This window comes from Tupaia chinensis, unplaced genomic scaffold (assembly GCF_000334495.1).
Source record: "Tupaia chinensis unplaced genomic scaffold, TupChi_1.0 Scaffold000100_1, whole genome shotgun sequence".
Lineage (NCBI taxonomy): Eukaryota > Metazoa > Chordata > Mammalia > Scandentia > Tupaiidae > Tupaia > Tupaia belangeri.
The window spans coordinates 1,158,084-1,180,705 of NW_006159564.1; the positions used below are offsets into that span (position 1 = coordinate 1,158,084).

General features: G+C 40.2%; 1 protein-coding gene across 1 annotated transcript in view; it reads right to left on the reverse strand.

Moving 5' to 3' along the window:
• Positions 1-1,215: 1,215 nt before the first annotated feature.
• Positions 1,216-22,622, reverse strand: part of TOMM70 (translocase of outer mitochondrial membrane 70) — a gene marked incomplete at its 5' end in the record, with an annotated part of 45,806 nt that continues 24,399 nt past the window's right edge. Inside the window, 8 exon segments of the mRNA XM_014585949.2 lie at positions 1,216-3,151; positions 5,101-5,223; positions 5,779-5,876; positions 10,040-10,156; positions 11,158-11,265; positions 12,151-12,285; positions 16,719-16,926; positions 20,728-20,876. Of these exon segments, the coding sequence (XP_014441435.1) occupies positions 2,998-3,151; positions 5,101-5,223; positions 5,779-5,876; positions 10,040-10,156; positions 11,158-11,265; positions 12,151-12,285; positions 16,719-16,926; positions 20,728-20,876 (1,092 nt within the window).

Consider the following 22,622-nt stretch of genomic DNA (forward strand, 5'->3'; position numbering starts at 1 on the left):
TGCAAGGACCTGTGAGGCATGTCCCCCACCTCAGAATAATTTTCTGACCTGGGAGTTGGTTGCCAGCATTCAGGAAATGATCGTTTGTAAAGGGGTAATATCTTAGACGCTATAGTTCTTGACACAGAGGATACACTGGCAGATAAAATCAGGTAGCAGCTGTTTAGGGCTGGCTCCACAGCACAGCAGCTAGGGAACCAGATGCACATGGTCACGGGAAGTGGACAAGTCCTGGTTCCCCACTCCCTGAGACTTGAGGAAGTGTTTCAAAGCTTGCAAACAGATCAGATTGTCACGTTGTTCACAAGTCAGGTTAGTAGGGACTGGGGCTAGGATTGATTACCCCCTGCCCCCTCCACCCAACACTCCCAAGTTATGCAACCCTATTTGCCCCAGTCGTGGATAATTATTACTTTTACACTCAAAAGTTTCTTGGTTTGGTTAAACTATATGGTATTCTTGTTTATAGATAGCCTTAAGATTAGTGGACTTCTACCTTCTAAACTGCAATTTGAATGATCTTTAATTAGAAATACAGAGGGCAGAAATTCCTATTTTAATAGTTTTAAAACCAAAGCTGTTTTCTGTTGTTTGAGGATGTGTTCCCTATTCATCCCATAGTTATGAACAAGAGTAGAGGTTACTTCAGGTATGCTTCCTGAAAGATTCCATGTGGTTTAGAAATGTAATCAAACTCAGTGAAACCAGTTTGAGGATAAACTTGGCCACAAGGCCCAGGTCTGACTGGGACCCTTCCAGGCCGCTGGCAAGTAGGGGTGAGGTAAGGAGTGAAGTAAATCGGCTCTACCAGCTCTCCCTAGTCTTGGTACCCAGGAAGGAGGATGTTCGCAGGAAACCATCATCCACACCAAGAAACACTCTGGTTTCACACACTCACCTGCTCTGTATGTTACTATCTTCAGTTAGTCTGAGCTTACAAAGGAGAGGCTGTGGATTTACCCAGGACTATAATCAATAACCTAGTTATCTTTCTGTTTAAAGAACAGATAGAAAAGCTTATTGAATGTAATATTTATTTGATGAATTTACATGTGAGGTCATTTACAAAAGAAAGATACAGACAGATGCAGCTTTCAGTGCAGTTTTGGATATTTCACAACAGGCAACAGTCCAGGGGAATTTGGAATGACAGTACTGAACGGCACATGCTGCAGTTCCCTTGTGTTTTTCTACCCAATCCCACAGGGAAAGAAAGGAGAGTAGAAGCAGATGTCAGCGTTAATGTAAATCCAGCCATGCAAATAAAAACTTTCGTTTTTAAAGCCAGAGGTCACTCAGAGATGTAGAACATTTCTGTATTCAGGGGTTATAATAGGTGCACAATTTAAGAATAAAATGCAGAGCTCTCAAACTTTCCATTATCCAAGTCATCTTAAATTATGTTAACTGCCCCCCGAAACTAGAGGCCACCTCAATGTTTTCCAAAGACTGACTTTGGAAAAAGAGTCATTTCTAATAGTTTCTAAAAAGATAGCAAGTGTAGACAAAATCTTTTTGGTTTCAACAGGATTAAAGCACCCTTTTTAAAAGAGGGGTAAAATGCTCCTTTACTCCCAACAATGTAAACTATAATAGGATTTCATGTCTAGAAAAGTGTAACTGAAACCTTGCTTTGTATTATATTCAGGCTTAAACCTCTCCCACTCCAAACATTTCAAGAGACCACTTATGAATACAAACAGTCCTTCCCCTACCAGAAAAATCTAGCATATAAGCAAAAGAATGGTCTAAAAAAGTGACAATTAGAAATAAACCTTAAGGTGACTTCTAAGGAAGGAGGGTGAAATAAAGATGAACAAAGCCAAAAATCTGTCAGGATCACTAGTGAAGCCCTGGACTGGAGCGGCCAGCCCTTAGACGGCAGGGCTAGCCAGCGCTCCAGCCCCGCCTGATGCCTCGGCATGCTGGAAGCTCTGCTCAGCTGCCCTGAAGCACGTGCGGCTGAGCTCAAGTACTGCATTTGTCATCTCTGGAAACACAACAGTCTGGCTCCAAGACGTCATCCTTTGGGAACCATAAGTCACATTTTCTTCGCTAGAAATGTTAAAATGTTATTAAATACTCTCATGTATCACACTTAGACCATCTGAGTTACACACACAAGCGACCTTCACTTCCTTTTAGAAAGCACACTATTACATAGTACTTAAATAGCACACTAAAACAGTACTGTTTTCTACAGCCATGAGCAATTAAGACACCTGCATTTCACTTTACCTTGTTGCCTGGTCCACTTCCCCATCGATACTCAGTCATTCAGCACCGACGTCAGTCGGAATATTTTGCTTCTGCATAATTTACTGTGTGAAAACCAGCTGTTGTGGACTTTAAGCACGATGTACATTATCCATTAGAGTGGAAGAGGGTCAAAAGGATTAATAGCTGCCACTAAGTTTCTACAAAGTTCTGCAGAATTGGAGGCATTGTGCATGCTGACAATGGTTTAAAGGGTCTCTCAATTTTACATTTTAACCCCCACTTAAGCTGTTTTCTTCCAAAAAATCAACTAAAAGGGATTAATTAAATATAAAATAAATCTGTTTTACAGCACTTACTATGTTAATTAAAAAACCCACCTGCTGTAAAATACTCACATATTAGACTTACATATAAAGACAAAATCATCCAGAACATAATCAACCCCCCAAACCCCCATCAAAAGAAAAAATATCAAATCAACAAATCCAAGTTTTTATTTGCATGGCCACTTATTATCTGTACTCTTTGCAACTTTGTTTTTAATATCCCTTTAACAAGTTTCAAGCTTTCCTTGTATGGGAATTAAAAGCTGCAAGACTGCAGACTTCCTTTCAACAGCCAGGCCACAACACCTAAACATGAAACATACGTAAGGAATGGCAACATCACGGAGGGAAATACTAGTTCCACCATTCAACACAGTTCTTGACAGTGTCTTCAGGGTTCAGTTGAAGAGGGGGTAAACTTAAAAAGAGGGTTGAGTCTCCTTCCCCTGTTTTACAATGTTGGTGGTTTTAACCCGTATTTCTTTGCAACTTCTGTCTGGGCATGGGCAGCATCACAAAGAGAGTACAGATGAGCCATCTCCATTTCCGATTTGGCCAGATTAATAGCTTTGTTGAACATGTCAATGGCTTTCTCCATGTTTCCTCTAAAAGAAACAAAATTATAAGTCTCAAATTCAATAAGCACATCACAATATTCAATGAAGTTTGTATATATGCTACATGAACTCTGACCACTAAGTTTCAACCATGATCCTAAGATGCTTCTTTTATAATAACAATACCTAGCTCACAGAAAACACTCAATGAATGTAAGCCACTGTAACTCCTCCAGTGTGACTACAGTAGGACTACACTACATAGCTAACATGACAGCCTTATTTGCAAACAACTTTTAAGGGGCCGGTAGGTGGCATGGTGGTTAGGGTGCTGTATCTCACATGGCTGACCAGTTTGAGCCCTCGAACCGGCAGCTTGAAAAACATGCCAGGTACATGTGAGTACATGCCCAAAATCCCAAAAGGAGAATGGAGAAGAAACTGCAGAGTGGCCATCCACCCCCCTTGAGGGGTGATTTCTCACTTTCTCTCACTGTCTCTCTCTGGTGCATGCACAATCCCTATAGCAACACACACACACACAAACATAGTTTTAAAATACTTCAACAGCACGATCTCTTAAATCCTAGGATGACCTGCCATTTCATTCATTCATTTAATTGTAAGATAAGATTTAGAATAGATCTCTTAAAATACAATTAACACATGAATAACATTCCATCCAACCCTCTAAATCAGGTCCTTAACTCAGAGGTTACTATCACCTTAAATTAAATGCAAAGTGTTGTTTCATGTGTATTATACACAGAATCTTTAATCAGCCTTTACATAGTCTGCCTACTCTAGAACAGACAGGGACACAGGAGGGGCTGAATGATAGCGCATTAACAGATGGAACTCTGCGTTGGTTCTTGACAAGTGACAGTGGCAAAACAGTGATTTTGGCATCAGTGAAATATGACTCAAATCCTGTCTTCACTACGGGCTCACTGCAATCCTGCTAACCTAACTAGTCTGGGCATCGGTTTCTACACTCTTCGTCTGGACTGGAAATCATATAACCTCTGCTTTCATAAAGATGGAGTTAAAGGGAAACTGAAATAGTATTTGGAGAACACCTAAAGTTCAGTCCTAGCCTGGAGTAGGTGCTCAGATGGAAGACAATGCCAGTATTAAGATAGCATTCAACAATAAATTCCATATGGATACATTAACTGTTAATGGTGAATCTTGAGTATAATGGATAAACATTTACAGGAAACAAGTTAGAAAGTTGAAACTGTAGAAATTCTTATCTCTGATTTTTAAATAAATTCAGGGGCTCAGAAATAATGTTGCAGGGGCCAGCAGGTAGTGTAGTAGTTAAGGCACTGCTCAACTCCCATGTAAGCAACTGCAGTTCAAGTCCCAGACCCAGTTTGAAGTTCGTGCTGGACATGTGTGCATGCATGTCCAAAATCCCAAGAGGAAAATGGAGAAGTGAGTGCAGCTTGGCCATCTCCCCTTGCAGGTGATCTCACTTTCTATCTCTCTGTCTTTGTCTCTCTGACAAGCACAAGTACCTATAGCAAAAATCTTTAAAGATGATGATGATGATGATGATGATGATGATGTTGCAATTTGCCCAGTTGTTTGGCTGGTTGCTTCTTTGTAGCAGGATCCAGATCTTCTAGCAACCTGACTACCAATCCTTGCTACTCTGTACTGCCTAAGCACATTAAAGGCATTTTTTCCTCTTGGACAGGAAAAGAGGTGAAAAGAGGATAGAACACACACACAGATATTAGTGAAAGATGAATTTCCCTTTCTAAAGCATATGCTTGACTTGACTTTGCTAAGTGTGAGTTTTAATTTGGAAAAAAAGTTGAGACAAGGCAAATCAAAGTTGCATAATTTTGAAGGAAACTTGTCTTTAAAGGCTTAACAGACTTAAAAAATTAGTAAATATTGATAGTAACTTGTATGAAGAAAGAAGAATGAAAGGATAAGTATCTGTGAAGCTGCCATGAATTTCCAAAGAACAGACTCTTGATTACCTTTGTACTTCAATAGTTCCCATGGTTTCATAGGCAAAATCGCACTTATTGTCAATTTCAATAGCCTTGCTGATAAGCTCCAAACCTCTATCCAGATCTTGCTTCCACTGAAGTTGAAGTAAACTGCAAATGAAAAGATATGACCATGGCTCAGTATCAATAGCCTATATGTATATGACTCAATTTAGTTAACATGGGAAAACAAAAAATAAACCAGCATACAATCAGTATCCAATGGTTAAATTTTTTTCTCAATTGATATTGGCTTTATAGTTTAAATTCCTTATTATAAAAAACATGTCCCATGGTCGAGGCTCTCTTACTAACTTATCTCACATTCCTTATTCTTCCCTTTGTATAATTTAATTGAAGATTCTTAGGATATTCTAGTATACTAGAACAAGAAAAACTTCTTTTAGACGTTTTCTATTTTGACTGATACAGGCAATATTTGATAGCGTATTCAGAACTAAAATTAAAACCCTTAATGTAGAGTGATGACAATGCATTTACTAATTTCTATGCAAGAACGAATCAGCATCCACAAGCATTAATAAATGTGTCTCTTAATCACAGATACTTCTCTACCACAGTCCCCTTCCTTTATGGCCAAAAAAAATTTATTACCATACAAGAAATTTAGTTTCTTTGGAACAAACTAACCACAAAAATACATACCCTTTATGAACATATGTTGTGGCATTATCTGGTTCCAAATCAATACACTTATCATACATTTCATCAGCTTTACCAAACTGCTGTTGATCTGTTAATGCCTATATGAGGAGATACTTCAGTTATATTAAGGTAACTGTCAACCTAAGCAGTTAAAAGTGTATTTCCTATTACTTAATAAACTTTGCTTCATTTTTTCATTCATTACCAAATTATTATGTTTTGGAGGTACAAATTGATTAAAATCAGCCTAATTATTGGAACTTTTAGGAGGCACTGTTACAAATATGAACTCTTAACTGTTCTCTAGGTAAGTGGTTAGTTATAGGCAACAGCAAATTATCTAGTAAAGAGCAGAATGCGGAACACCCCACTCTTAACCGACAGTTTTAATACCCATTCTCACAGGTACTCATCTTTATTTAAATTTATCATAATACATCCTAGGGAAATTACTTTAAAGGCAATGTTCATTTGGAAGGATCAATTAAGATGTATGTGTGACCAGAGTAATTCCTTAATTGACCGAGGGTGAGTGAGGGCAGTACTATCAATTTTTTTTAAATATTCGCCAGAGGCTGCATGCGCTCAGAGACAGGGTAAAAGTGAGAAAGCACCCTTTGTGTGGTATGGCCATGCCATAATCCCCTCTCCTCCATCTCTCCCTTCTGTTGGGTTTTTGGAGGTACACCCACATACACCCAAGCATATTTTCTAAGCCACCAGGTCTGGGTCTGGAACTCAGGACTCGAATCACACAGTCTGTCATTTGGGATCCGGTTGCCTTAACCACCATGCCACAAGCTGTCCCATATCAACTATTTTAAGGCAGAACTCCTGGCTGAAATGGAAGGCTTACATAGTACACGCTTTTGTAATTAACAATGTATTGACAGCAATCAAAGTTTCGTTTTGATTATCACCATCCTATCTAGGCACTGTGTAGAAAGAACAAAGACTGAATTGGTAAGATTATTTCAAACTGAAGTTAAAGAACTTCTGCGTCCTGTTTCATACAGCGGACTTTCAATCCCTATTAATGCAATGAGTCGTATGTACGACTTACTTTTAAAGAGCAGATCCAACACAAAATAGTCTTCTTATTCCCCCTCAATAAATCCTTAAAGTTCTTATGAAATTTTTCTTAAAACCTGCCTAAAGATAGCATGAAGAAAATGATAAACAAAATAAGCCACCTTAAGAAACGGTTCAGGAGAGTGAAACTATGGCTAGGTGGTAAAACATAAAGCCTCTGTGAGGCTAACCCACAAGCGAAGGCTCCAGTTCGCACCCAGCATCCTCCCTGAGTATACCAGTATATGCAAGCCCTTGGACAAGGCTGGCTAAGCTGGGCGGGGGGAATCTTGGTGCTGGACCCTGTTGGGGGTTCTCTCTCTCTCTCTCTCTCTCTCTCACTCACTCACTCACTCACTCATAGAGGAGATGAACAAACTTTAAAAAAAAGCAAGCAAATTTAGGGAGAGGAGTCTTTTCTTTTATAATAAAAAGCAGCTTTCAGGACCAGAGGATAGCATGTTTATGTTGCTGAATTCCCACATAGTTGACTGCAGTTCGAATTGTAAACTCAGAGACTTGAAACTCAATGCTCTGTGTGCCCCCAAGACCCCGAGAGGAGACTGAAGGAGAAGGGATTGAAGCATGGACATCCTCTCCCCCTGTCAGGGGGTAATTTCTCACTTTCTGTCTTTCTGTCTCTCTGGTGAGCACATGCACCCTACAGCAAACAACTCTCTTTTAAAAAAAGTTTTCAGCTTAAAGACTGAGAGAGAAATAGTCATTCGCAGATCATCTATTTGTGGAAAAAAATATAACTGGCTATAAGAAGCTAATTATTTTAATTTAAATGGATCATTTAAAATATATTTCCAAGAGTTTCAGACTACAATCAAAAAATTTAAAGAATTCAAATTTAAATCCTCTCTATAGTTTCAATCATAAGCTAAGAAAGTTTTAAGAATTTTAGCAAACCAAAGAGAAATTAAAGCAAGCTGTTACAGCCTAGTTAACAATTTTTTTTTTTTTTTTTGAAGAGGTCTTTGCTATCGGGCGCATGCACTCACCAGAAAGACAGAGAGAGATGGAGACAGAAATCGAGAAATCACCCCCCGGGGGGAATGGCCATGCTGCACTCCCTCCTCCTCCATTCTCCTCTCAGGATCTTGGGCACATGCACACACACGCACCTGCAGTGAGTTTAAGCCACCAGGTCTGGGGCTTGAACCATGATCAACTACATGGGAGTACAACGACATAGCCATTATACCAACTGCTGGTCCCCAGAACTTGATCTTTTTAAAGAAGATTGATTCCTCCATTCTCCTCTCGGGATCTTGGGCACACACGTACACGTGCCCAGCGTGAGTTTTAAGCCACCGGGTCCGGGACGCAAACCGCGGTCGACTACATGGGAGTCCAGCGACATAGCCATTACGCTAACTGCTGGTCCCCCTAGTTAACAATTTTAAAAAGGACAGTCAGGGCCAGCAGGTGGTGTGAGTTAAGGCGGCAGACCCTCGCAAAGCTAACCAGTTGAAGTCCTGGACCTGGCAGCTTGAAAATAATGCCAGGCTCATGTGCATGTGTGCCTGAAACCCTGAGAGGAGAATAAAGAAGGGATTGTGGTGGGCCATTGTCCCAGGGGACAGTTTCTCACTTTCTCTCTCTCCAGCAAGTCCATGGGCCCTATGGCAAAAACCCTAAAAATAAAAAAAGAAAAGAAAAAGATAGTCATCAAATAAAAGAAAAACCTTGCCACAGACATTCTCCCTACCAACTGTGTACAGTATATTTACCAAATATAAGGAGTTTTTGCAAATCCAACCCAAATAAAAACCTGAGAGAAATGGTCATTTTAAACAAGCCACATATGGGGTTATGGCCATGGCTTCCAATTGTGGAGCACAGGGACCTCTCCTGAGGTGAGTCAGGACCATCCTGGGGACCAGGAACAAAGCTACCTGCTTCAACAACAGAAGCTGTGACCTGGGTAGCACTGTTTTCTGATTTTCATCCTGGGATTCAGCAGAATCCAGTTCTTTTCAAGAAAATTTGAAAAACCACATTTACCTGGGCATAAAGTGCATAACCTTCAGCACACTTTGGAAATTTCTTTATGACCTCTTCAAAACCTTTCATAGCTGCTTGGATTTGTGAAGAATTGCTTCCTGTATATGCCTGACGATACTATTGAAAAATAAATTTTGAAGAGGTCTTTGCTATAGGGCCCGTGCGCTCGCCAGACAGAGAGAGACAGAAAGTGAGAAATCACCCCCCGGGGGGATGGCCAAGCTGCGATCCCTTCTCCTCCATTCTCCTCTCAGGATCCTGGGCACGCATGCACATGCGCCCGGCTTGAGTTGTTTTTTTTTTTTGAGAGAGATTTTCGCGATAGGGCACGTGCGCTCGCCAGCCAGACAGAGAGAGACATAGAGACAGAAAGCAAGAAATCAACCCCCAGGGGGGATGGTCACGCCGCAATCCCTTCTCCTCCATTCTCCTCTCGGGATCTTGGGCACACACGTACACGTGCCCAGCGTGAGTTTTAAGCCACCGGGTCCGGGACGCAAACCGCGGTCGACTACATGGGAGTCCAGCGACATAGCCATTACGCTAACTGCTGGTCCCCCTAGTTAACAATTTTAAAAAGGACAGTCAGGGCCAGCAGGTGGTGTGAGTTAAGGCGGCAGACCCTCGCAAAGCTAACCAGTTGAAGTCCTGGACCTGGCAGCTTGAAAATAATGCCAGGCTCATGTGCATGTGTGCCTGAAACCCTGAGAGGAGAATAAAGAAGGGATTGTGGTGGGCCATTGTCCCAGGGGACAGTTTCTCACTTTCTCTCTCTCCAGCAAGTCCATGGGCCCTATGGCAAAAACCCTAAAAATAAAAAAAGAAAAGAAAAAGATAGTCATCAAATAAAAGAAAAACCTTGCCACAGACATTCTCCCTACCAACTGTGTACAGTATATTTACCAAATATAAGGAGTTTTTGCAAATCCAACCCAAATAAAAACCTGAGAGAAATGGTCATTTTAAACAAGCCACATATGGGGTTATGGCCATGGCTTCCAATTGTGGAGCACAGGGACCTCTCCTGAGGTGAGTCAGGACCATCCTGGGGACCAGGAACAAAGCTACCTGCTTCAACAACAGAAGCTGTGACCTGGGTAGCACTGTTTTCTGATTTTCATCCTGGGATTCAGCAGAATCCAGTTCTTTTCAAGAAAATTTGAAAAACCACATTTACCTGGGCATAAAGTGCATAACCTTCAGCACACTTTGGAAATTTCTTTATGACCTCTTCAAAACCTTTCATAGCTGCTTGGATTTGTGAAGAATTGCTTCCTGTATATGCCTGACGATACTATTGAAAAATAAAGACAGGCCGGTCAAGTCAAGACCTTGTCAACTTATGGAAAGTTAACATGTTACAAAACTCACAAAATGACATAAATATTTCCAGAGAAGCAGGTGATTTGCTAACATAAATTTGCTGTATCTAAAGAGTTCCAAGAAACTATCTCAGTACCAGAGATCCAAACGCTATGTACAACTAGGACTTCATGGCCACTGTACAATTTCAATGTTCAGTGTTCTGCACTGACTTATAAGACACTAACTTTGTGTATAAAAGGAGAGTTTAAAAGCAAATAAAATTTTAGTCATTTTCCATGTGACCCAATTTCTTTCTTTAGAGGGAAAATTATTTCAGAACTCTGGCTAACAAGCTCAATGGAAGGTTCTTATTTTACTACAAATGGACTCTTTTTACTTTTTTGAGCTTTGTGTTTTTGAACATTGTTAAGAAATAGTTCTACGGGCCTGGCTGCAATGGCCCACAGGCAAAGCCCAGGTTTAAGTACCAGTCCCACTTAAAGGCTGGACACCTGTAATCCTGTGGACTCAGGGAAGCTGAGGCAGGCCTGGGCAACACAGCAAGACTCTGTCTATAAAAGAAAGGAGGTGGTAAGTGCCTCAGCTGGGAAGCTGAGGCAGGGGGATTACAACAGAGACCTTGTCTTAGGAAAAAATGAAATTAGAAGTGGAAGAACGAAACATAAAGAACAGTTATGTAGTATCATGAAAGTATATCCTTAAAATGCTTTTGTTCTTTGTACAATGTTTATGGTAGAGAAGCAAGAACACTAGGTCTGTTTAGGGTAGCATAAAATTGGGAATAAATGTCTACCCAGATAAACATAAATATCCAGAGAAATACAAAAGCTGTATTATCAACTAGCAATATATGCTTACTAACACATCCCCCCATCTTCTGGGGAAAAAAGAATAGATGATTTGGTAGATGATTTTGTTGACACTAGAAAATAAAAATGATATATAAAAAAATACTCGGGTGTTACCTACCAATGCAAAACACTTCTGAGCTTGTGCCAGGGCGGACTCGGGTCTTAATCGAATACATTCATCAAAATCTGCCACTGCTTCCTCGACTTGATCAAGCAGTATTTTTAACTAAGAAAAAAATACACAAATGCAGTTAAACAAATGTGTACTTATACATTCAAGTATACACGGTGTCTTTTCTCTATTATCAGAACTCAGCATAACTCTCAGCATGTAGTTAACTATTCAACATAGAATTACTTACTAGAAACAGTAAACTAGAGAATCTTACCATTTTACAACTAAAAGACCAGTGTTCAGGACCAGCAAATGGTGTAATGGTTACACTGCTGGACTCCTATGTGGCCAACCATGATTTAAGTCCCAAGTTGCACTTTTGGGATAGTCCAAGCTATTATTTCCTTATAGCAAAAAGCCCAGGGAACCAGCAGTTAGCATAATGGCTATGTCGCTGGACTCCCACGTAGTCGACTGCGGTTCGCGTCCCGGACCCGGTGGCTTAAAACTCATGCCGGGTGCATGTGCGTGCGTGCCCAAGATCCCGAGAGAAGAATGGAGGAGAAGGGATTGCGGCGTGACCATCCCCCCGGGGGGTGATTTCTCGCTTTCTGTCTCTATGTCTCTCTCTCTCTCTGGCGAGCGCACACGCCCTGTAGTAAAAGCCTCTCAAAAAAAAAAAAAAAAAAAGCCCACAAAAACCACCCTGTTATTTAAGATTAAATCAAAATGATTACCAAATGTTATTGATGTTTTACTCATTGAAAATCTATGAACCAGAAATTGGAAAGCCAACATTTTTGCTTTCCTTTTCTTTTTCTCCCACTGGTAAATATCAAAATTACAAGGACAAAATGTTAAAAATGTAACTTAAAGGTCAATCTAGACGGTAAACCACTGCAATATTTTGTTCATAGCTATGAGAAATGACACAAGAAACTTAAATTTTCCAACGTGGTGTCAATAGCTGGATGCACAGGTCGGAACTGTCATTACCTGTCCTCGGTGGTGATAAACGTCAGCATTCTGAGGATCGATGTCAGCAGCCATATTGAAGTCCTGAGTAGACAGCATGGGCTGCTGCTGCTGCATGTACATGCTGCCCCTCTTGATGAGAGCATTTGCTTGAAGCTACACCCAGTGGGAGTGAGAAGAAGTTCATTATTTATTAAAAGTAGCACTTTTATTATTTAATTTAAGCAATGTTAAGCTCACTTTTTCTTTTAAATAATTTTTGCCAACAGGCATGTATGCTCACCAGAGACAGAGAAAGACAGTGAGAAAGTGCTCCCCCATGGGGGATGGTCTCACTGCAATCCCTTTCCCACCTTTTCGCCCGCCTTTCAGGATTTTGGCATGTGCACACCATGTGCCTGGCATGTTTTTCAAGTCGCCAGCTCCAGGACTCAACCCACATGGCTGACCATGTGGGATCCTTAACCAGCATGCCAGTGGATGACACAGGCTCACCCTAACATGTACACACTAATCATTTGTAGTATATTCACTAAGTTGTGCACTATCTAATTTGACCATTTGCATCGCCGCCCACACCCCCAAATAAAAGCATCGTACATAATTAGCAGTCACTCCACATTCTCCTCTAATCTCCAGCCTCTAGAAATCACCAACCTACTTTTCATTTCTGTGGATCTGTACATTTTGGATGTTTCATATAAATGGAATCATACATTATGTGGCCTTCTGTGTCTGGCTTCTTTCACTTATTTTCAAGGTTAATCCATGTTGTATGTTTTAGTACTTTCTTCTTTTTTATGGTTGAAAAATATTCCATTGTACAAATATGCCACATTTTATGGGTTGCTTCTGTTTCTTTCTTTCTTTTTTTTCTTGGACAGGTTTTTGCTATAGGGCGCGTGCACTCGCCAGAAAGACTGAGAGAGACAGACAGAAAGCGAGAAATCACCCCCCGGGGGGATGACCATGCCACAATCCCTTCTCCTCCATTCTCCTCTCGGGATCTTGGGCACTCATGCACATGCACCCGGCTGAGTTTAAGTCACCGGGTCCAGGACTTGAAGTGCAGTTGACTAAGTGGGAGTCCAGTGACATAGCCATTATACCAACTGCTGGTCCCCCAGCAGTTTTTGACTACCATGAATAATGCTGCTATAAACATGCATGTATAGGTGTTTGTGTCAAAATTTATATGTAATTATCTTGAGTACATACCCAGGAGTGGCATTGCTGGATCATATGGTTACTCTTTAATTTTCTGAAAAATTGTAAACTAATTCCCAAAAGAGTTTTACTATTTTATACTCCCACCAGCAGTGAATGAGGGTTCAATGTCTCTACATCCTTACCAATACTAATTCTTAATCTTTTGATTATCACCATCCTAGTAGATGTAAAGTGGTATCTCATTTTTATTGTGATTTGCATTTACCTCATGGCTAAGATGCTAAGTATCTTTTCAAGTTCTTAGAAATCATTTGGATATATTCTTTGGAAAAATATCTAGTCTGATCCTTTGACCATTTTAAAATTAAGATTGTCTTTCTATAGTTGAGCTCTAAAAGTTCTTTGTATTACGCACTAGCCCCTTATCAGATCAATGATTTGTGAATATTTTCTAAATATATAAATCATAGCTTAGTTTATTTTTAACCCCACCATGCCTTGCATTCATAGGGAATAAGTTTCATTGGTTCTCACAAAGTGTGCTTCTCTGGGTGGAGTAGGCTGGTACTTCAGTGGAACTCAGGTAATTTTCTCTTTGGCCTCTTTCTTTTTCTGGTCATTTTCCCTCACACATTTTAGGAAGCTATCTTTGCTTTTGGAATGTTTAATATGCTCAATATGCACATTAATTCACTTGGCAAGAGTTCACAACAACGTGAACAGCATGCTGGGTAACACTGTAGACTCTCCCAGTTTTGCCGTGATAACATTTGCAGGGCATTCCTTTTTGAACAGTACCTGCTCCCTTAATGTCTACAATATCACCTTTCTTGTAGATTCACATGTATGTTACCAAAGGAATCACTCCATGTTGCCTAAAAGACCTAGGGAACATAAATCATTGCCTCTCCTCTTTTCCTTTGTGTTTGCCATTTTAGTTAATTACTGGAAGATGGTATCTCTGGCCAAAAGGCATGAATTATTTTCTACCATTAAGTAGGACGTGTATTCTCTTTCATGATGGTGTCTACTGAGGCACAAAGTTTTAAATATTGATTAAGTCCAGTTTAGCAGGTTTTTTTGTCACTTGCGCTCCTGGTGTCATATCCAAAGAACCACTGCTTATGCCAAAGAAATGAACATGTATTCTTCTGGATTTTTTTTTTCTGAGTTTCATAACTTTAGCTGTGTTTAGGAGTCTTAAACATTCTGAGTTGATTTTTATGTAAGGCATATGGTAGGATCTGTATCATCATTATTACTGTTAAAACTTTAAGACATGATCATGAAAATAGGTTTCTGTTCAAAATTTTGTTCAATGCAATACTACATATACATATATATGAAACAAATAAGACTACATTCCAAAATTATAACAAAAAACACATAATAGAACATAATAGTTGTACATCATCAGAAAAATCAGTAGGAAGTAAAATTAATGGTAATATTATGAGAAAGAGTGGGCCAGCCCTGTAGCCTAGTCACTAAGGCAGCTGGATTCCACATGGCTGACTGTGGCTCAAATCCTGTCACTGGCAGCTTGAAACATATGCCAGGAATGTTGGATGCACACCTCAAATCCTGATAGGACTAAGGAAAAAAGGGGACGGTATCGGGGAGTAAACATGCTCCACTGGGGAGTGCTTTCTCAACCCACAGTCTCTCTCCAGCAAACACATGTGTTCTCTGGCAATTAAAAAAAATAAAAATAAAAAAATAAAGGGAGAGTATCTTCAATTTGAAAATCCCATGTTGAAAGGAACTTTTAACAAATACTTAGGCTTTCACAACTTTTATATCACCCCAAATTTATGAATGATTCATTTGGCAGTGAAAGTGTCTTCAAGAGTTCAGTCAGTAAAAAATACAGAGATGTTAACAAACTAATAAGGAATGCAGTTAATTGGTGGCTAAGTTCTGTCTTATTAAACTGAGTAGAGGGTTCACATAATAAGAGCATCTCCTTAAATCTTAATTATGAAAATTATTATAAAAAAGAAAGTTATGGGAACCAGCAGTTAGTGTAATGGCTATGTCACTGGACTCCCACGTAGTTGACCACGGTTCGTGTCCTGGACCCGGTGACTTAAAACTCACGCCGGGCGCATGTGCGTGCGTGCCCAAGATCCCAAGAGGAGAAAGGAGGAGAAGGGATTGCAGCATAACCATCGCCCCGTGGGGTGATTTCTCGCTTTCTGTCTCTATGTCTCTCTCTCTGCCTGTCTGGCGAGCGCATACACCCTACAGCAAAAACCTCTCCAAAAAAAAGAAAAAGAAAAAGAAAAGAAAGTTATTACATATACATTAAGAACATTTGGAGGGATCAACAGTTAGCATAATGGCTATGTCACTGAACTTCCATGTAGTCGACTGTGGTTCAAGTATCGGATCTGGTGGCTTAAACTCATGCCGGGCGCGTGTGCGTGTGCGCCGAAGATCCCGAGAGGAGAATGGAGGAGTAGGGATTGTGGCGTGGCCGTGCCCCCTGGGGGGCGATTTCTTACTTTCTGTCTCTCTGGCCAGCACACACGCCCTATAGCAAAAACCTCTCAAAAAAAAAAATTAATAAATAAATAAAAAGAACATTTGGAAAACGAAAAAGAAAAAGCTGGTCTAACCACACAACTGCAGTATCTTTCGATATATTTACATATTCATATTTTAGACCTATTTTTTCCTTTGTATAATATAAAATCTTTCCAAATATATTATTAAATGTGTTTTTTAAATTATTTGTTCATTTATTTATTTATCTTTAAGTTTTTGCTATAGGGTACGTGCACTTGCCAGAGAGATAGAGCGAGGGAAAATGAGAAATCACCCCCAGGGCAGATGGCCATGCTGCAATTCCTCCTCCTCCATTTTTCTCTTGAGATTTTGGGCATGCACACACACACACACACACACCTGGCATATTTTTCAAGTCACCGGGTCCAGAACTTGAACTGCAGAGTCAGCCATGTGGGATCCAGCTGCTTTAACGACCACACCACCTGCTGGCCCATTAAATGTGTTTTATAACCTGGAACTACATTTTGCATACCACTTATAGCATCATCCATAGCACTGTTATATCACCTATACCACTTCCTAAACATAGTCCAATAAAGCAGGCAGTGGCTATAAGAGGATACTCAAACTTGTAGATACTACAGAAAACAAAAGATATTTCCTTTCTTAACTGAAGATAAATGTCACTGATAATTAATGTTTCAAGTTCACTGCACCAACTACATCACAGGTAGAGTTCCTTCCAAAACAAAAAACGCCTTTTGAAGAATAGTAGTTAAAGTGCCAAAAAATTTCAGAAAACCTATCTAAAAGCATCACTTGTATTTAGGAATTTCCTCATACACACACACACACACACACACACACACACACACACACACACAAGCACACATTCTGAAATGTACCTTCACATTAGCTTCTTTCAAACTGATGACCTTATCTAAATCTGGTTTGGCTGCATTGGCATTGCCAATAAGTAGGTAGAAGGTGGCTCGTAGTAATAATGCTTCTGCCATGTATTTGCCTTGAGCATCTATTTCTTTTGAGCATTCGCTTATGATTTTATCATAGTTTTCTTCTTCCATATACTGTTTGGCCTTTAAATATCCAGAACTGAAAATAAAAACAAACATAATAAATTATTTACTAAGAAAGGATTGAATGCAAAAACTTGCCCCACTTAGCACACCTGAGTTAAACAAGTGTCCATTTCCCTTTACCAATTTAATCATGAGGCCCTCCATATCTGTAGCACATTGATGGCACTCAACAGTTGTTCAATGACTACTAGACGGAATGGAGAAAGAGGAAAATAATCAAATGAGTTTAGAGTCAGAGAAGCCAGCGTAAGAAGTATGATCAGAGCTGTGCTTTGTGAAGATCACTCTCACTGTTTTGTGGAAAATGGACTGGACCATGTAACAGAACAAGATTCAAGACAGGAAATAGCTGAAGGGCTCTCTCATGGAGGATTACAGCTCACATTGTGAAGAGACCTAAAATTAATAAGTAGACTTATCAAAGAAATAAATTCAAAAGAAGACTCATCTAATAGGACTTTTATTTTTCTAAGATAATGACTTTTATTGGGGATGCTTACTGAAGGAAATTTCAACTACAGGACTTTTGCAGCAACTTCTAACTATAAGGCATTGTAAATTAAACACATTTTTCTTAGGCCAGCTGGTGGCATGAGGGTAAAGTACATTTTTCACTTCAGCTGTTAATTTCTACACAAAGAAAACTGGCAAATGACTTAAAAGAAGTAATGCCAATCAAAATCTTATAAACTCTGCACTCATCTTTCCTATAATTAAATGTTTATGTTCCCTGCACTTTAGGTTTGTTCCTTGAGCATCAGGCTAAGAGAATACAATCATTGAGTCAGGAAAGTCATGACACATTTTTGCATAGATGAATATAGAAAAATACATCATGACTTTCCTAGTGACCTAATATTATATGAGATTGGAAATAACTTATTTATAGAGAACATTAGTATTAGGTATTTATAAACGTACCTCTAAACCTCACAATAAACCTATAATTTAAGTATTATTATCTCCACAAAGTGATATGATGCAAGGCTCTATGAGGATGATCCACGTGGAAGATTTATGTACACAGACCTTCCTGAACATGCTGGGGACAGGTGCGCCCATGGTCCACGGTTGGCTAAAGCTAGGGGTAGATAGTGGCAATGAACACAATGTTCAAGTTGCTAGTTGGTCTGTCTTTCTGTCTCTCTCTCTCCCTGGCTCATGGAAGAAATAAATTTATTTATTTTTTTGGAGAAGTTTTTGCTATAGGGTACATGTACTCGCCAGCCAGACAGAGAAAGACAGAGAAAGAGAAAGCGAGAAATCACCCCCCAGGGGGGATGGCCACACCGCAATCCCTTCTCCTCCATTCTCCTCTCAGGATCTTGGGCACGCATGCACATGCGCCCAGTGTGAGTTAAGTCACCGGGTCCAGGACGGGAACCGCGGTCGACTACATGGGAGTCCAGAGACATAGCCATTACACTAACTGCTGGTCCCAAGAAATAAATTTTAAAAAAGAAAAGAAAAAAATGATAACACTATGACTCAGAGTAAATGAAATTTACAAGTTCAAGTGTAATTCCAGTTAGTTTTCTCATGAGAGCTAGCTATATCCTGCCATCTCTAAATATAACTACAATGGATATTAACTTCATTGTAGTTTTTATGGAACAAGGATTGTTTCCTAACCAAAAGAGGAAATTATCTGTATCACTGTCACAGAGTGTAGGGCAACATTTACTTCCTAATCATGGTTTTCTGAAAGACTGTGCATCAACTAATTAAAGTGTGTACATCTTGGTGTAACTATACATAGTACCCTCCCTTAATTGGTTGCCAACAATGGAAGAAAAATTGAGAGATAAAGATCAAAAGAAGTCTGTTTCCTCAAACTCTCCAATATTCTATAGGTGCAAAACCCAATTACACTTTGCTACTAGAACAATACTACCTTTTCTTCCAAACTTAGTAAAAAATATCATCTCGGAAATAATATTGCGCCTTCTCTCAGAGATAAGAGCTGGTCTTAACAGGAAAACATAAATATTAAAGCCCAGCCTGGTGGCACAGTCAGAAGCAAACTGAACTGCAAAGTTGAAAGCCATATGGTCAATCCCCGGTCAGCCTGAAAACTTAGGCAAGAAGTATGATCAGAGCTGTGCTTTGTGAAGATCACTCTCACTGTTTTGTGAGAGCTGGAGGGCTGGCTGGGGGAAAGAGATCACAAATTATAGTACTCTGTTGAGGGTGCTTCTCTCTCTCTTTTGTGCATGCTCACTCCTCTCTCTCGCATGTGCATGTACATAAATTTAAGAAAAAAATAAGACACCCAAAGAAAAGCATATTCCTAGGGCAGCAGAAAACAAACAAACAAACAAACAAACAAAAAAACCCACTAAGAAATTTACTCTTTGGGCATTCTTAAACATCTCAGTTTATCACTTTAAAACTTCCTGCATTGGGCCAACTGTTGGCACTGTGGTTAAGGTTGCTGGATTCCACATGGCTGACTGTGTGGTCAAGTCCTGGACTGGCAGCTTAAAAAACATATTAGGCACGTGTATGTGCATGCCCCAAATCCCCAGAGGATCACAGAAAAGAGACTGCAGCTAGGTCCTCACTCCTGGGTGTGCTTTCTCATTTTCCCTCTCTTTGTAGATCATATATGCCCTATAGCAAATTAAAAAAAGAAATTTCCTGTGGGAACCAGCAGATAGTCTAAGGGTTACTTTGCTGAACTCCAACATAGCTGACCGTGGTTCAAGTCCCAGACATGGTGGCTTAAGCCTCTCGTAGATGTGCCCAGGATCCCAAGGCGAGAATATAGGAAAAGGGATTGCAGCGTGGCCATCTCCTGTGGGGGGTGATTTCTCACTTCCTTTCTCTAGGTCGGTCTCTCTCTCTCTCTCTCTCTCTCTCTCTCTCTGGAGAGTGCATGCACCCTATAGCAAAAGTACTTAAAAAAAAAAAAATTCCTGCATTAAAATGTCCAGATATTGGGAACCAGCAGTTAGCGTAATGGCTATGTCACTGGACTCCCACGTAGTCAACCGCGGTTCGCGTCCCAGACCCGGTGGCTTAAAACTCACGCCGGGCGCATGTGCGTGCACGCCCAAGATCCTGAGAGGAGAATGGAGGAGAAGGGATTGCAGTGTGACCATCCCCTCTGGGGGGTGATTTCTTGCTTTCTGTCTCTATGTCTCTCTCTCTCTCTGTCTGGCGAGCACACACGCCCTATAGTGAAAACCTCTCCAAAAATAAAAAAAAGTCCAGATATTGAAATACATAGTGATTTTCAAGTTAGTGCCTCTATTCAAAAAGAGTCAACCACTTGACTCAATGGGAGTCTTCTTGAGAATATCATTTAGGACACCAAAAGCAAAGTAAACTGGCAATAAAGCCTTTAGTCACCAGAGAAGTAACAGACATCTGCTCGAAAAATAACTTTTTATTGTAACAATGTTATGTTATTTTATTTATATCTATATATGTGGGAAGATTTTTTTTTTTAAAGAGATTTTTGCTAAACAGCACATGCGCTTGCCAGAGAGACAGACAGAGAGACAGAAAGTGAGAAATCACCCCCTGAGGGATGGCCACACTACAATCTCTTCTCCTCCATTCTCCTCTAGGGATTTTGGGCATCCAGGCACATGTGCCCAGCGTGAGTTTGAAGGCATGTTGGGTCCAGATCTCAAACCACCGTTGACTATGTGGGAGTCCAGCGACATAACCATTACGCCATCTGCTGGTCCCAATGTGTAGGTATTTTTTTATGTGTGTGGTGACTCAGAACCCAGTAGGGTACTAAGGAAAATTCATGGTAGCAGAAACACCATTAAGCAGAGATCATGCTTATTAAAGTACTCACTTTTCTTTCACTTCTAAAGCTTCCCCTTCTTTGTCTTTATCTTCATCAGACTTCTCTCCTTTAAGCATGGGCTGAGAAATTATATCATCCGTGAAAGAACTGAAGTAAGATTTGATAAATTGTGGAGATGGCATCAAAGGCTCACGATTCTGAAATTTAATCATGTTGAAATGTATCAGAATGAGAAAATACAAACCATAGAAGCACATATATTTTAGAACACTAAGATCAACTGCTTTAAAAATTGGAACCTCATCTTCAAAGTAACTACAGAACATTAAGCTCCAAGATGTAGGACAAGAGACAGTAAAAATGGAGAAGCTAGTCCCAGCTGTTCAAGGCAGGTTTTAAGTGAGAGCCATTCCACTCTACAAAGATCTAAGACCACTGGGCCTGCACATGGCATGATGGTTAGGTGAGGCTGAATCCTGTATGGTCGACTGCACAGGTAAGTCTTGGATCCAGGGGCCTGAAAAACATGCAATCTCATGTGCTTACGTGCCTAAAATCGCAAAGAAAAGAGAAATGGAGGAACCAGCAGTTAGCGTAATGGCTGTGTCACTGGACTCCCATGTAATCGACCACAGTTCAAGTACTGGACCCGGCGGCTTAAACTCACGCCAGGCGCGTGTGCATGCATGCCCAAGATCCCGAGAGGAGAATGGAGAAGGGATTACGGCGTGGCCATCCCCCCCGGGGGGGATTTCTCGTTCTGTCTCTCTGTATCTCTCTTTCTGGCGAGTGTATGCACCTTGTAGCAAAAACCTCCTCCCCCCCCCAAACAAAAAAAGAAATGGAGTGGAGAAAAAGGGATTGGAGCACAACCATTTCCCATGGGGCAGCTTTTCTCTCTCTCTCTCCCTACTCCTGGCAAGTACATGTCTCCTCTGGTAAAATAAAATAAAAATAAAAAATATGTAAGACAATTATTTATGTATTTATCGTTTGGAGAAAGATATCTTTGCTATAGGACTTATATGCTCTCTAGACAGAGACAGAAAGCAAGAAAGCACCCCCCAGGGAGGATGGCCATGTCACAATCCCTTCTCCTCCATCATCCGCTTGGTATTTTGGGCACACATGCCTATATACCCAATGTGAGTTTCAAGCCACCCAGTCCAGGACTCAAATCATGGTCAGCCACGTGGGAGTCCGGCAACATAATCACCATACCATCTGCGTGTCCCAAGACTATTAGTTTTATAGGTTCTGAAAATGCTGAGTCTATTTATCATGGGCTTTCTTCTGAAGCTCTCCATTGGAAGTCATAATGAAAGCATATTTCCTATTTTAATTATTTCTTTTTGGTACGGTAACCAGATTCATAGTTACAGGAGTTTGCCGTTTCTCCTTATGAAGCACAAATATGATGATAAAGTTTTAAACAAAGAAGGAATAATATAGCCAAAGGGTGCTTACATATTTGAGATCCTTTATCTACAAAATTCAACCTGAACAGTTTAGAATAAATATGGTATTTTGATTTTATGTATAACTAATATAGTACTTATTATTTTTTTCAATTATGAGAAAGAGACGGAAAGGGAATACAACAGATAGACCTACAGGTACACGGAACCACACATGCATGTGCAGGCTGGACTGGGAACTGAACCTGAGCCTCTCACGCACTTCCAGTCTCCAAAGTAATGGTGCTATCTGTTCGCCACTAGAATAGAATCTACATTTGGTAGATTCAATGTCTTCATATTTCAAGTAGGAAAAAAAAAAATCTGACTTTATAAATAAATGACATACTCTGAGGCCTGCAAATGGCTTGGTGGTTGAGACGCTGGATTCCCACATGGTAGACCATGGTTCGAGTCCTCAACCTGGTGACTTGCTTTCTCTCTCTCTCTCTCTGGTCAAAACTGAAGAATAATGATAATATATAT